Source organism: Leptodactylus fuscus, chromosome 5 (assembly GCF_031893055.1).
Source record: "Leptodactylus fuscus isolate aLepFus1 chromosome 5, aLepFus1.hap2, whole genome shotgun sequence".
Classification (NCBI taxonomy): Eukaryota; Metazoa; Chordata; class Amphibia; order Anura; family Leptodactylidae; genus Leptodactylus; species Leptodactylus fuscus.
In genome coordinates this window covers 135,391,476-135,407,922 of record NC_134269.1, presented here as the reverse complement: position 1 = coordinate 135,407,922, position 16,447 = coordinate 135,391,476, and the positions used below count along the sequence as shown (strand labels likewise).

At 45.0% G+C, this 16,447-nt stretch overlaps 1 protein-coding gene across 13 annotated transcripts in view; it reads right to left on the bottom strand.

The window, feature by feature from the left end:
• NRCAM (neuronal cell adhesion molecule) overlaps positions 1 to 16,447 on the bottom strand; it is a 106,928-nt gene that overhangs the window by 34,323 nt on the left and 56,158 nt on the right. For all 13 annotated transcript variants that reach the window (XM_075274218.1, XM_075274210.1, XM_075274209.1 and 10 more), the window contains 2 exons: positions 16,219 to 16,366; positions 15,059 to 15,183 (listed from right to left, as the gene is read on the bottom strand). In XM_075274218.1, coding sequence (XP_075130319.1) covers positions 15,059 to 15,183; positions 16,219 to 16,366 — 273 coding nt within the window. The remainder of the gene's footprint in view (positions 1 to 15,058; positions 15,184 to 16,218; positions 16,367 to 16,447) is intronic.

Here is a 16,447-nt window from a genome sequence, read left to right as displayed (position 1 = left end):
CACTGGTAGTAAATAGAGATGAGCGAACAGTGTTCTATCGAACTCATGTTCGATCGGATATTAGGCTGTTCGGCATGTTCGAATCGAATCGAACACCGCGTGGTAAAGTGCGCCATTACTCGATTCCCCTCCCACCTTCCCTGGCGCCTTTTTTGCTCCAATATCAGCGCAGGGGAGGTGGGACAGGAACTACGACACCGGTGACGTTGAAAAAAGTAGGCAAAACCCATTGGCTGCCGAAAACATGTGACCTCTAAATTAAAAGAACAGCGACGCCCAGCTTCGCGTCATTCTGAGCTTGCAATTCACCGGAGACGGAGGTTTCCGTCCAGTTAGCTAGGGCTTAGATTCTGGGTAGGCAGGGACAGGCTAGGATAGGAAGGAGAAGACAACCAACAGTTCTTATAAGAGCTAAATTCCAGGGAGAAGCTTGTCAGTGTAACGTGGCACTGACGGGCTCAATCGCCGCAACCCAGCTTTCCCAGGATCCTGAATGGAATACACTGTCAGTGTATTCCCGTATACCCGATATATACCCCCGATACCCGTTCCAACGGTGTGCCCCCCCACCTTCACCCCAGAAATACCCTGCAAGTCCCCTAGCAATAGAATTGGGGCTATATACACCCACTATTTTTGCTACTGCCATATAGTGCCATTGTCTCACTGGGAATTCAAAGAATATATTGGGCTTACATATAACTTCAATTCCAGGGAGAAGCTTGTCAGTGTAACGTGGCACTGACGGGCTCAATCGCCGCAACCCAGCTTTCCCAGGATCCTGAATGGAATACACTGACAGTGTATTCCCGTATACCCGATATATACCCCCGATACCCGTTCCAACGGTGTGCCCCCCACCTTCACCCCAGAAATACACTGCAAGTCCCCTAGCAATAGAATTGGTGCTATATACACCCACTATTTTTGATACTGCCATATAGTGCCATTGTCTGACTGGGAATTCAAAGAATATATTGGGGTTACGTGCACCCACAATTTTTGCTTCTGGTGTATAGTGCCATTGTCTGACTGGGAATTCAAAGAATATATTGGGGTTATAAATACCCTCATTTCTTGCTACTGGTATATAGTGCCATTGTCTGACTGGGAATTCAAAGAATATATTGGGGTTACAAATACCCTCATTTCTTGCTACTGCCATATAGTGCCAGTTTCTGACTGGTAATTCAAAGAATATATTGGGGTTATAAATACCCTCATTTCTTGCTACTGGTATATAGTGCCATTGTCTGACTGGGAATTCAAAGAATATATTGGGGTTACAAATACCCTCATTTCTTGCTACTGCCATATAGTGCCAGTTTCTGACTGGTAATTCAAAGAATATATTGGGGTTATAAATACCCTCATTTCTTGCTACTGGTATATAGTGCCATTGTCTGACTGGGAATTCAAAGAATATATTGGGGTTACAAATACCCTCATTTCTTGCTACTGCCATATAGTGCCAGTTTCTGACTGGTAATTCAAAGAATATATTGGGGTTATAAATACCCTCATTTCTTGCTACTGGTATATAGTGCCATTGTCTGACTGGGAATTCAAAGAATATATTGGGGTTATAAATACCCTCATTTCTTGCTACTGGTATATAGTGCCATTGTCTGACTGGGAATTCAAAGAATATATTGGGGTTACAAATACCCTCATTTCTTGCTACTGCCATATAGTGCCAGTTTCTGACTGGTAATTCAAAGAATATATTGGGGTTATAAATACCCTCATTTCTTGCTACTGGTATATAGTGCCATTGTCTGATTGGGAATTCAAAGAATATATTGGGGTTACAAATACCCTCATTTCTTGCTACTGCCATATAGTGCCAGTTTCTGACTGGTAATTCAAAGAATATATTGGGGTTACGTGCACCCACAATTTTTGCTACTGGTATATAGTGCCATTGTCTCACTGGGAATTCAAAGAATATATTGGGGTTACAAATACCCTCATTTCTTGCTACTGGTATATAGTGCCATTGTCTGACTGGGAATTCAAAGAATATATTGGGGTTACAAATACCCTCATTTCTTGCTACTGGTATATAGTGCCATTGTCTGACTGGGAATTCAAAGAATATATTGGGGTTACAAATACCCTCATTTCTTGCTACTGGTATATAGTGCCATTGTCTGACTGGGAATTCAAAGAATATATTGGGGTTATAAATACCCTCATTTCTTGCTACTGGTATATAGTGCCATTGTCTGACTGGGAATTCAAAGAATATATTGGGGTTATAAATACCCTCATTTCTTGCTACTGGTATATAGTGCCATTGTCTGACTGGGAATTCAAAGAATATATTGGGGTTACAAATACCCTCATTTCTTGCTACTGCCATATAGTGCCAGTTTCTGACTGGTAATTCAAAGAATATATTGAGGTTACGTGCACCCACAATTTTTGCTACTGGTATATAGTGCCATTGTCTCACTGGGAATTCAAAGAATATATTGGGGTTACAAATACCCTCATTTCTTGCTACTGGTATATAGTGCCATTGTCTGACTGGGAATTCAAAGAATATATTGGGGTTACAAATACCCTCATTTCTTGCTACTGGTATATAGTGCCATTGTCTGACTGGGAATTCAAAGAATATATTGGGGTTACAAATACCCTCATTTCTTGCTACTGGTATATAGTGCCATTGTCTGACTGGGAATTCAAAGAATATATTGGGGTTACAAATACCCTCATTTCTTGCTACTGCCATATAGAGCCAGTTTCTGACTGGTAATTCAAAGAATATATTGGGGTTATAAATACCCTCATTTCTTGCTACTGGTATATAGTGCCATTGTCTGACTGGGAATTCAAAGAATATATTGGGGTTATAAATACCCTCATTTCTTGCTACTGGTATATAGTGCCATTGTCTGACTGGGAATTCAAAGAATATATTGGGGTTACAAATACCCTCATTTCTTGCTACTGCCATATAGTGCCAGTTTCTGACTGGTAATTCAAAGAATATATTGGGGTTACGTGCACCCACAATTTTTGCTACTGGTATATAGTGCCATTGTCTCACTGGGAATTCAAAGAATATATTGGGGTTACAAATACCCTCATTTCTTGCTACTGGTATATAGTGCCATTGTCTGACTGGGAATTCAAAGAATATATTGGGGTTACAAATACCCTCATTTCTTGCTACTGGTATATAGTGCCATTGTCTGACTGGGAATTCAAAGAATATATTGGGGTTACAAATACCCTCATTTCTTGCTACTGGTATATAGTGCCATTGTCTGACTGGGAATTCAAAGAATATATTGGGGTTACAAATACCCTCATTTCTTGCTACTGCCATATAGAGCCAGTTTCTGACTGGTAATTCAAAGAATATATTGGGGTTATAAATACCCTCATTTCTTGCTACTGGTATATAGTGCCATTGTCTGACTGGGAATTCAAAGAATATATTGGGGTTATAAATACCCTCATTTCTTGCTACTGGTATATAGTGCCATTGTCTGACTGGGAATTCAAAGAATATATTGGGGTTACAAATACCCTCATTTCTTGCTACTGCCATATAGTGCCAGTTTCTGACTGGTAATTCAAAGAATATATTGGGGTTACGTGCACCCACAATTTTTGCTACTGGTATATAGTGCCATTGTCTCACTGGGAATTCAAAGAATATATTGGGGTTACAAATACCCTCATTTCTTGCTACTGGTATATAGTGCCATTGTCTGACTGGGAATTCAAAGAATATATTGGGGTTACAAATACCCTCATTTCTTGCTACTGGTATATAGTGCCATTGTCTGACTGGGAATTCAAAGAATATATTGGGGTTACAAATACCCTCATTTCTTGCTACTGGTATATAGTGCCATTGTCTGACTGGGAATTCAAAGAATATATTGGGGTTATAAATACCCTCATTTCTTGCTACTGGTATATAGTGCCATTGTCTGACTGGGAATTCAAAGAATATATTGGGGTTATAAATACCCTCATTTCTTGCTACTGGTATATAGTGCCATTGTCTGACTGGGAATTCAAAGAATATATTGGGGTTACAAATACCCTCATTTCTTGCTACTGCCATATAGTGCCAGTTTCTGACTGGTAATTCAAAGAATATATTGGGGTTACGTGTACCCACAATTTTTGCTACTGGTATATAGTGCCATTGTCTCACTGGGAATTCAAAGAATATATTGGGGTTACAAATACCCTCATTTCTTGCTACTGGTATATAGTGCCATTGTCTGACTGGGAATTCAAAGAATATATTGGGGTTACAAATACCCTCATTTCTTGCTACTGGTATATAGTGCCATTGTCTGACTGGGAATTCAAAGAATATATTGGGGTTACAAATACCCTCATTTCTTGCTACTGGTATATAGTGCCATTGTCTGACTGGGAATTCAAAGAATATATTGGGGTTATAAATACCCTCATTTCTTGCTACTGGTATATAGTGCCATTGTCTGACTGGGAATTCAAAGAATATATTGGGGTTATAAATACCCTCATTTCTTGCTACTGGTATATAGTGCCATTGTCTGACTGGGAATTCAAAGAATATATTGGGGTTACAAATACCCTCATTTCTTGCTACTGCCATATAGTGCCAGTTTCTGACTGGTAATTCAAAGAATATATTGGGGTTACGTGCACCCACAATTTTTGCTACTGGTATATAGTGCCATTGTCTCACTGGGAATTCAAAGAATATATTGGGGTTACAAATACCCTCATTTCTTGCTACTGGTATATAGTGCCATTGTCTGACTGGGAATTCAAAGAATATATTGGGCTTACAAATACCCTCATTTCTTGCTACTGCCATATAGTGCCAGTTTCTGACTGGTAATTCAAAGAATATATTGGGGTTATAAATACCCTCATTTCTTGCTACTGGTATATAGTGCCATTGTCTGACTGGGAATTCAAAGAATATATTGGGGTTACGTGCACCCACAATTTTTGCTACTGGTATATAGTGCCATTGTCTGACTGGGAATTCAAAGAATATATTGGGGTCATAAATACCCTCATTTCTTGCTACTGGTATATAGTGCCATTGTCTGACTGGGAATTCAAAGAATATATTGGGGTTACAAATACCCTCATTTCTTGCTACTGCCATATAGTGCCAGTTTCTGACTGGTAATTCAAAGAATATATTGGGGTTACGTGCACCCACAATTTTTGCTACTGGTATATAGTGCCATTGTCTGACTGGGAATTCAAAGAATATATTGGGGTTACAAATACCCTCATTTCTTGCTACTGGTATATAGTGCCATTGTCTGACTGGGAATTCAAAGAATATATTGGGGTTACAAATACCCTCATTTCTTGCTACTGCCATATAGTGCCAGTTTCTGACTGGTAATTCAAAGAATATATTGGGGTTATAAATACCCTCATTTCTTGCTACTGGTATATAGTGCCATTGTCTGACTGGGAATTCAAAGAATATATTGGGGTTATAAATACCCTCATTTCTTGCTACTGGTATATAGTGCCATTGTCTGACTGGGAATTCAAAGAATATATTGGGGTTACAAATACCCTCATTTCTTGCTACTGCCATATAGTGCCAGTTTCTGACTGGTAATTCAAAGAATATATTGGGGTTACGTGCACCCACAATTTTTGCTACTGGTATATAGTGCCATTGTCTGACTGGGAATTCAAAGAATATATTGGGGTTACAAATACCCTCATTTCTTGCTACTGGTATATAGTGCCATTGTCTGACTGGGAATTCAAAGAATATATTGGGGTTACAAATACCCTCATTTCTTGCTACTGGTATATAGTGCCATTGTCTGACTGGGAATTCAAAGAATATATTGGGGTTATAAATACCCTCATTTCTTGCTACTGCCATATAGTGCCAGTTTCTGACTGGTAATTCAAAGAATATATTGGGGTTATAAATACCCTCATTTCTTGCTACTGGTATATAGTGCCATTGTCTGACTGGGAATTCAAAGAATATATTGGGGTTACGTGCACCCACAATTTTTGCTACTGGTATATAGTGCCAATTTCTAACTGGGAATTCAAAATGCGCAAGGCTCCCGGAAAGGGACGTGGACGAGGCCGTGGGCGAGGTCGGGGGAATGGTTCTGGGGAGCAAGGTAGCAGTGAAGCCACAGGGCGTCCCGTGCCTACTCCTGTGGGGCAGCAAGCATTGCGCCACTCCACAGTGCCAGGGTTGCTTGCCACATTAACTAAACTGCAGGGTACAAACCTTAGTAGGCCCGAGAACCAGGAACAGGTCTTGCAATGGCTGTCAGAGAACGCTTACAGCACATTGTCCAGCAGCCAGTCAGACTCTGCCTCCTCTCCTCCTATTACCCAACAGTCTTGTCCTCCTTCCTCCCAAAATTCCCAAGCTTCACAGAACAATAACCCCAACTGTCCCTGCTCCCCAGAGCTGTTCTCCGCTCCTTTCATTGTCCCTCAACCTGCCTCTCCACGTCACGATTCCACGAACCTAACAGAGGAGCATCTGTGTCCAGATGCTCAAACACTAGAGTCTCCTCCATCTCCGTTCGATTTGGTGGTGGATGACCAGCAACCCACCCTCATCGACGATGATGTGACGCAGTTGCCGTCAGGGCATCCAGTTGATCGGCGCATTGTGCGGGAGGAGGAGATGAGACAGGAGTTGGAAGAGGAAGTGGTGGATGATGAGGACACTGACCCGACCTGGACAGGGGGATGTCAAGCGGGGAAAGTAGTGTGGATGTTGAGGCAGGTGCAGCACCAAAAAGGGTAGCTAGAGGCAGAGGCAGAGGTCAGCAGCTTAGGCGAAGCCAGGCCACACCCGGAATCTCCCAAGATGTTCCAGTTCGTACCCAGCCCCGAAAAACTCCCACCTCGAGGGCACGTTTCTCGAAGGTGTGGAGTTTTTTCAAGGAGTGCGCCGAGGACAGATATAGTGTTGTCTGCACAATTTGCCTCTCGAAATTGATTAGGGGCTCTGAGAAGAGCAACCTGTCCACCACTTCAATGCGCCGTCATTTGGAATCCAAGCACTGGAATCAGTGGCAGGCAGCAACGGCAGGACAAAGGCCGCCTGCCGTTCACGCCACTGCCACTGCCTCTGCCACTGCCTCTGCCTTTGCCACTGCCACTGCTGACTGTGCTGGCGATGCACTCCAGAGGACGAGCCAGGACACCACTTCATCTGCCTCCGCCACTTTGTTGACTTCTCCCTCATCCTCCCCTGTTCCTGTCTTATCTCCTTCTCCTGCACCATCAAAGGCACCATCAGGCGCTTCTTTACAACAACCCACCATCTCTCAGACATTGGAGCGGCGGCAGAAATACACTGCTAACCACCCACACGCGCAAGCCTTGAACGCCAACAACGCTAAACTGCTGGCCCAGGAGATGTTGGCGTTCCGGCTTGTTGAAACTCCCGCCTTCCTGGACCTGATGGCAACTGCGGCACCTCGCTATGCCGTCCCTAGCCGTCACTACTTCTCCCGGTGTGCCGTCCCCGCCTTGCACCAGCACATGTCACTCAACATCAGGCGGGCCCTTAGTTCCGTGCTTTGCACAAAGGTCCACTTGACCACCGACGCGTGGACAAGTGCATGCGGACAGGGACGCTACATTTCACTGACGGCACACTGGGTGAATGTAGTTGAGGCTGGGACTGCTTCCCAAACTGGCCCGGTGTACCTCGTCTCCCCGCCTAAAATTCCTGGCAGAGACACGAGAAGAACACCCCCCTCCTCCTCCTCCTCTACCGCCTCCTCCTCCGCCACCGCCTCCTCCTCCGCCACCGCCTCCTCCTCCGCTGTTAGATTGACCCCAGCTACGAGTTGGAAACGTTGCAGCACTGGCGTTGGTAGACGTCAGCAGGCTGTGCTGAAGCTGATCAGCTTGGGGGACAGACAGCACACTGCCTCCGAGGTGAGGGATGCCCTCCTCGATGAGACGGCAATATGGTTTGAGCCGCTGCACCTGGGCCCAGGCATGGTCGTTTGTGATAACGGGCGGAACCTGGTAGCAGCTCTGGAGCTTGCCGGACTCCAACATGTTCCATGCCAGGCCCACGTCTTCAACCTAGTGGTGCAACGTTTCCTAAAGAGCTACCCCAATGTTCCAGAGCTACTGGTGAAAGTGCGGCGCATGTGCGCCCACTTTCGCAAGTCGACAGTAGCCGCTGCTAGCTTAAAATCTCTCCAGCAACGCCTGCATGTGCCACAACACCGGCTTTTGTGCGACGTCCCCACACGCTGGAACTCAACGTTTCAGATGTTGAATAGAGTGGTTGAGCAGCAGAGACCTTTGATGGAATACCAGCTACAAAACCCTAGGGTGCCACAAAGTCAGCTGCCTCAGTTTCACATCCATGAGTGGCCATGGATGAGAGACCTTTGTGACATCCTACGGGTCTTTGAGGAGTCCACAAGGAGGGTGAGCTCTGAGGATGCGATGGTGAGCCTTACAATCCCGCTCTTGTGTGTTCTGAGAGAATCCCTGATTGACATCAGGGATAACTCAGATCACACAGAGGAGTTAGGGATAGCATCCGATCCGTCACAGCTGGAGAGTAGGTCCACACATCTGTCCGCTTCACTGCGTTTAATGGAGGAGGAGGAGGAGGAGGAGGAGGAAGAAGAGTTGTCCGATGATGTGATGGTGATACAGGAGGCTTCCGGGCAACTTTGAATCGTCCCATTGTTGCAGCGCGGATGGGTAGACATGGAGGATGAGGAGGAAATGGAGATTGAACTTTCCGGTGGGGCCAGAGGAGTCATGCCAACTAACACTGTGGCAGACATGGCTGAGTTCATGTTGGGGTGCTTTACAACCGACAAGCGTATTGTCAAAATCATGGAGGACAACCAGTACTGGATCTTTGCTATCCTTGACCCCTGGTATAAAAACAACATCTCGTCTTTTATTCCGGTAGAGGGGAGGGCCAATCGCATCAATGCTTGCCACAGGCAATTGGTGCAGAATATGATGGAGATGTTTCCAGCATGTGACGTTGGCGGCAGGGAGGGCAGTTCCTCCAGTAGGCAACCAAGTTCTCACCGGTCCACACAAACGAGGGGCACACTGTCTAAGGTCTGGGACACCTTGATGGCACCCCCTCGCCAAAGTGCCGCCACGGAGGGTCCTAGTGTCACCAGGCGTGAGAAGTATAGGCGCATGTTGCGGGAATACCTTTCCGACCACAGCCCTGTCCTCTCCGACCCCTCTGCGCCCTACACATATTGGGTGTCGAAGTTGGACCTGTGGCTTGAACTTGCCCTATATGTCTTGGAGGTGCTGTCCTGTCCTGCCGCCAGCGTCCTATCTGAGAGGGTGTTCAGTGCAGCCGGTGGCATCATCACTGACAAGCGCACCCGTCTGTCAGCTGAGAGTGCCGACCGGCTCACTTTGATAAAAATGAACCACCACTGGATAGAGCCTTCATTTTTGTGCCCACCTGTGTAAAGCACCCCAACATGAAACTCCATGTCTGTACTCAACCTCTCCAATTCCTCCGCATCCTCATACTCATCCACCATAAGCGTTGCACAATTCTGCTAATACTAGGCTCCCTCCACCCTGATTTCCCCCAACTCTGCTGGTTAGAGGCTCCCTCCACCCTGATTTCCACCAACTCTGCTGGTTAGAGGCTCCCTCCACCCTGCTTTCCCACAACTCTGCTGGTTAGAGGCTCCCTCCACCCTGCTGTCCCACAACTCTGCTGGTTAGAGGCTCCCTCCACCCTGCTTTCCCACAACTCTGCTGGTTAGAGGCTCCCTCCACCCTGATTTCCACCAACTCTGCTGGTTAGAGGCTCCCTCCACCCTGCTTTCCCACAACTCTGCTGGTTAGGGGCTCCCTCCACCCTGATTTCCACCAACTCTGCTGGTTAGAGGCTCCCTCCACCATGAATTGGTCCAAACTGGGCTGTTTAGCGGCTCCCTCCACCATGAATTGGTCCAAACTGGGGTTTTTAGAGGCTCCCTCCACCATGAATTGGTCCAAACTGGGCTGTTTAGAGGCTCCCTCCATCATGAATTGGTCCAAACTGGGGTTTTTAGAGGCTCCCTCCACCATGAATTGGTCCAAACTGGGCTGGTTAGAGGCTCCCTCCACCATGAATTTGCCCAAACTGGGCTGTTTAGAGGCTCTCTCCACCATGAATTTGCCCAAACTGGCCTTTTTAGAGGCTCCCTCCACCATGAATTGGTCCAAACTGGGGTTTTTAGAGGCTCTCTCCACCATGAATTGGTCCAAACTGGGGTTTTTAGAGGCTCCCTCCACCATGAATTGGTCCAAACTGGGCTGGTTAGAGGCTCCCTCCACCATGAATTGGTCCAAACTGGGGTTTTTAGAGGCTCCCTCCACCATGAATTGGTCCAAACTGGGGTTTTTAGATGCTCCCTCCACCATGAATTTGCCCAAACTGGGGTTTTTAGAGGCTCCCTCCACCATGAATTGGTCCAAACTGGGGTTTTTTAGAGGCTCCCTCCACCATGAATTTGCCCAAACTGGGCTGTTTAGAGGCTCCCTCCACCATGAATTGGTCCAAACTGGGGGTTTTAGAGGCTCCCTCCACCATGAATTTGCCCAAACTGGGCTGTTTAGAGGCTCCCTCCACCATGAATTTGCCCAAACTGAGCTGTTTAGAGGCTCCCTCCACCATGAATTGGTCCAAACTGGGGTTTTTAGAGGCTCCCTCCACCATGAATTGGTCCAAACTGGGGGTTTTTAGAGGCTCCCTCCACCATGAATTTGCCCAAACTGGGCTGTTTAGAGGCTCCCTCCATCATGAATTGGTCCAAACCGGGGTTTTTAGAGGCTCCCTCCACCATGAATTGGTCCAAACTGGGGTTTTTAGAGGCTCCCTCCACCATGAATTGGTCCAAACTGGGGGTTTTAGAGGCTCCCTCCACCATGAATTGGTCCAAACTGGGCTGGTTAGAGGCTCCCTCCACCATGAATTTGCCCAAACTGGGCTGTTTAGAGGCTCCCTCCACCATGAATTGGTCCAAACTGGGGTTTTTAGAGGCTCCCTCCACCATGAATTGGTCCAAACTGGGCTGTTTAGAGGCTCCCTCCACCATGAATTGGTCCAAACTGGGGTTTTTAGAGGCTCCCTCCACCATGAATTGGTCCAAACTGGGGTTTTTAGAGGCTCCCTCCACCATGAATTTGCCCAAACTGGGGTTTTTAGAGGCTCCCTCCACCATGAATTGGTCCAAACTGGGGTTTTTTAGAGGCTCCCTCCACCATGAATTTGCCCAAACTGGGCTGTTTAGAGGCTCCCTCCACCATGAATTGGTCCAAACTGGGGTTTTTAGAGGCTCCCTCCACCATGAATTTGCCCAAACTGGGCTGTTTAGAGGCTCCCTCCACCATGAATTGGTCCAAACTGGGCTGTTTAGAGGCTCCCTCCACCATGAATTGGTCCAAACTGGGGTTTTTAGAGGCTCCCTCCACCATGAATTGGTCCAAACTGGGGTTTTTAGAGGCTCCCTCCACCATGAATTTGCCCAAACTGGGCTGTTTAGAGGCTCCCTCCACCATGAATTTGCCCAAACTGAGCTGTTTAGAGGCTCCCTCCACCATGAATTGGTCCAAACTGGGGTTTTTAGAGGCTCCCTCCACCATGAATTGGTCCAAACTGGGGGGTTTTAGAGGCTCCCTCCACCATGAATTTGCCCAAACTGGGCTGTTTAGAGGCTCCCTCCATCATGAATTGGTCCAAACCGGGGTTTTTAGAGGCTCCCTCCACCATGAATTGGTCCAAACTGGGGTTTTTAGAGGCTCCCTCCACCATGAATTGGTCCAAACTGGGGTTTTTAGAGGCTCCCTCCACCATGAATTTGCCCAAACTGGGCTGTTTAGAGGCTCCCTCCACCATGAATTTGCCCAAACTGGGCTGTTTAGAGGCTCCCTCCACCATGAATTGGTCCAAACTGGGGTTTTTAGAGGCTCCCTCCACCATGAATTGGTCCAAACTGGGGGTTTTTAGAGGCTCCCTCCACCATGAATTTGCCCAAACTGGGCTGTTTAGAGGCTCCCTCCACCATGAATTGGTCCAAACTGGGGTTTTTAGAGGCTCCCTCCACCATGAATTGGTCCAAACTGGGCTGTTTAGAGGCTCCCTCCACCATGAATTGGTCCAAACTGGGGTTTTTAGAGGCTCCCTCCACCATGAATTGGTCCAAACTGGGGTTTTTAGAGGCTCCCTCCACCATGAATTTGCCCAAACTCTGCTGGTTAGAGGCTCAATCCACCCTGATTTTCAAAACAAATGTTGGTGCCAACCTCAACTTACTACAAGGGCCAAATTCACTGCTGGTGACAAGCTCTCCTCACTGCAAGTGCCAAATACACATGTTTCAAGGTGTTTTCCTACTGTCAGAGATGTGGTATTGAGTGTGTAAAGTGTGTAGTTGTTAGGCTGTGATGTTGGGGTAATAGAGGGTCTTTGGTGTGTTAGATGCCCCCAGACATGCTTCCCCTGCTGTCCCAGTGTCATTCCAGAGGTGTTGGCATCATTTCCTGGGGTGTCATAGTGGACTTGGTGACCCTCCAGACACGGATTTGGGTTTCCCCCTTAACGAGTATCTGTTCCCCATAGACTATAATGGGGTTCGAAACCCGTTCGAACACACGAACATTGAGCGGCTGTTCGAATCGAATTTCGAACCTCGAACATTTTAGTGTTCGCTCATCTCTAGTAGTAAACAATGAATGACAACAAGCAGAGATCTAGAAACCATAAGATAGTGATAAAGAAAGTATCCTGAAAGATTGTCGAACTTGTACAAACAAATATTAAACTATACAAACAATAACAGTTATATCTTATATATGTGCAGATGGAAAACGCTTACATGAAGAGGTTACTTTACATTTGACCTTTTGGCACTGGAAGTTAAGGGGGGTTGTGAATATTAGAATGCAGAGATATTATATCGATAAACATTCATCTAAATGGTCACCATGTAATACATTTCCCTGTCAGTGGCAGCTACTAGAGCAATGTCTGGTTGGTTAAAGAGGACCTTTCATCAGATTGGGCACAGGCAGTTCTATATACTGCTGGAAATCTGACTGTGTAAAGCGGGTAAAGCTCTATCGGTCCCGGTACCGTAGCGCTTTACAGTCAGATGGTCTGATAGAACTGATAGTCCCTCCCTGATCCTGTCAATCAAGGAAGAGAGGAGTAGAGGCAAATTACAGAGCAGAGAGGCATAGCAGTCTGGAGAACCACAGACTCCCTCAATGCTCCTTTGTATATTTACATTCCTATGCATATCTAAGCCATATAGGTCCAAATTTGTAAAGGACAAAAGGCGAAAATCTATGCAACTGTGCTGTTGGCTTCATATAGTCCACCCTGTTGATAGACACCCTTCAATAAATATATTTTTCATTAAAGAAGCTGTTCAATCTTTAGATGTTGATGACCTATTTTTAGCATAAATCATTAACATCATAATGGTGAAGGTCTGCAACCAACACACCCACGATCTGATGATATTAGCTGCAGCCATAACTACACAGTATACAGAGTCAGAAGCTGACGGCTCTGTACACTGTGTAATGTGTATAGCTCAGCTTCTATTAAAGTAACCGAGAACTAAATCTGCATGATGTTTGCATGTTGTTGCTCTGCTTACAAGGGTTCTCTTGCTTATTCCCACAATCCAAAATAACATACTGATAGGTTAGTTAATTTCCTATGAAAGAGAAAAGTGAAAAAGATGCAGCTCTTAGGAATCACCTTCATTCTCACATGGGTGTCTCACATCCTTAGCAATGGCAATATGACATTATTTCATGAGGTAGGAAAACCCCTTAGGCACAGTACATACTGTATATAAGTCACAGTCTTAGAAAAAAATGTATATAATCTATGCCAGGTGTCAGCAACCCCCAGCATTCAAGCCAAGAGTGGTACACAACATACTTCCCTGACAATGCATCCCAAGTCCGTGAGGGGGCAGCACTTGGACGAACTTGCCCAGCAGTTTTATTAAGTCTAAACACATCTGAAACTAAACTGCTAGTATTATACTCTGGGGTCTCCCTATTCTCTTCAACACTTCTGCCTACTTTTGCTTCACAATGCATAATGACGCTGATGTGACCCCTGAGATCCAAACAGCGGTTGGTGACATCGGGCAGAAACGCTGAAAAAAACAGGGAGTTTCTCCGGAGCACTGAGTAACATTGTTTTTTATGTTTCATCACCTCTCCTGTGTTTCCGCTTATTATAATCTAGGGTCTGAATAGACCCCATATAATAATAATAATAATAATTAATAGCGAATTATTTGGAAAATCGGTTAGAACACTATACTGTTTGGAGGGTCCACTATGGGATATTATACTGTGGGGAGGGGCTGCTAATGCACATTATACTGTGTGAAAGGGCTACTATGGGACATTATAGCACTTGGAGGGGCTTCTATGGGATATTATACCACGAGGAGAGGCCACTATAGGACATTATACTATGTGAATGGGCCACTATGTATCATTATACTGTATGGAGGGGCACCCAAGGACATTATTCTGCATGAAGGTGTGTATTTGCACAAAAAAACGAAGGGTTTTTGTGCAAAAATGCTCCATGTGAACGCAGGTTTACATCGAAATGAAAGTACCAGTGGCCTAGGCCTGTATATAACTGCATCCAGGTAAACAGTGTGTCACTACCCTAAGGGTGCTGCCACATGGTGCTCCTGGACACATTCATTTACCACTAATTGAAGGCTGCACTTTCATTGTACTTGAATTGCTTCTAATAGTAAAGTACAGATGCGCCCTGGGAAATAGTGTTGAATGCATGTGTCTAGGAGCATCTTGTGGCAGCACTTCTGTGTTATGCTTTATGGTATATTTATGGACTTTGACATAGTGGTCGTCATTCAAATAATTGTTGCCTGCCACTCCGAATACCTCATCTTTAATTTTTTTATTTAAATCGGCACCCCGTACCCCTCATCTATGCTGTAGAGACAATATACAGAAAAACAAATCATTTTGCTCAATATAAATATGGTGAATATCTTACCAACAACGTTAAGTTGTGCGCTAGCAGAAACACTGTCCAAGGTAGTGTTTGCCACACAAGTGTACATGCCTTTATCCTTCTCTGTTACGTTCTTTATCACCAGACGCTCTTTATCAAAAGTGTATCTGTAAATGATAAGACTGGTATGAGCAGCGGGCTATAACCTTGTACTGTATCATGTAGGAGTCAGCATACTGTATATCTGTTTACCAGAAAACAATGCCTAATGCATCTATAGTCAAAACATATTACATGAGAGGTGTTCAATAACTTATCTATCTGAATATGAAAACATTTTCTGAGAAAATTGAACTTCCTATTTTTCAATGTAATCCCTCTTGACTTCAGAACACTTATTCCACTTCACCTCCAGATATTGGATGCTCTCAGAAAAGAAGAAACCTCTTGCTGCTGCAGGAACCCTGTTACCACCTCATTGACTGCATTAGCATCTGAAAATCGTTTCTCTAAGCATGTCTACATTTTCTTGGCTAAATTTGGAAGTCATGTTTTTTGCTCAGGCATCAAAATTCATGGTACCCACCGGGAACTGAGCTTTGCCATCATCAAAAATCATGAATGATCCTGGAAACCATGACAACTGTAATACCTAATTCTCAGATTATGACTTTCACTCGACAATCTTACAAAACAATGGCCTTCACTTTATGGCACAGTTCCTTTGAAATGCACCATTTCCTTCAATAGGTATCCTGCATCGGAGGTCAACTTTAAATTGATCAACTACCCCATTTATGCTGCTTGGCCCAAAATTTAAACTCGGTAGAAGGAAGGTGCATTATCGCCATATACTTCAATCATCCTTTCATGGATTTCTTTAGGCTTCTTTTTTCCGTTGTAAAGGAATTCAATCACAGAAAGGTGCTCCATATTCCTCCATTTCTTTGTAGACCCGCACTGTACTGCACTTGCCATCTTGTCACTTCCAGCGCTTTCATCAGACTGAACTACTACTGTGTGTTGTATGTTTAGATATGTCTCAAGCCGTGCAGACAAGCTCAGATTTTTAACACTGACAGAAGATACTTAGGTACATAACTTATTGAACATCTCTTGTATTTGGTAGCTTACAAAAATGAGCAAAAATAATGAGGTTTTGGGCACTAAGAACTGTAACTATTGAGAAGTGCAGAAAGTACCTGTCATCCTCTGGCAGCTCACTGTTATTCCTCAGCCATGTCACCTCTGCTGCTAAGGTGGGATCATGCTTGAACTTGCACTCAAAGGATGCACTGCCATATCTCTGAACCACCCTGTACTCTGGCTGAGAGATTATCATAGTTGGATCTAGGAATGAGGCAGAATATTAATAATATACAAAAATCTGACATATTTTTAGGCCCGCTTCAAAGAATTATCTTATGTATT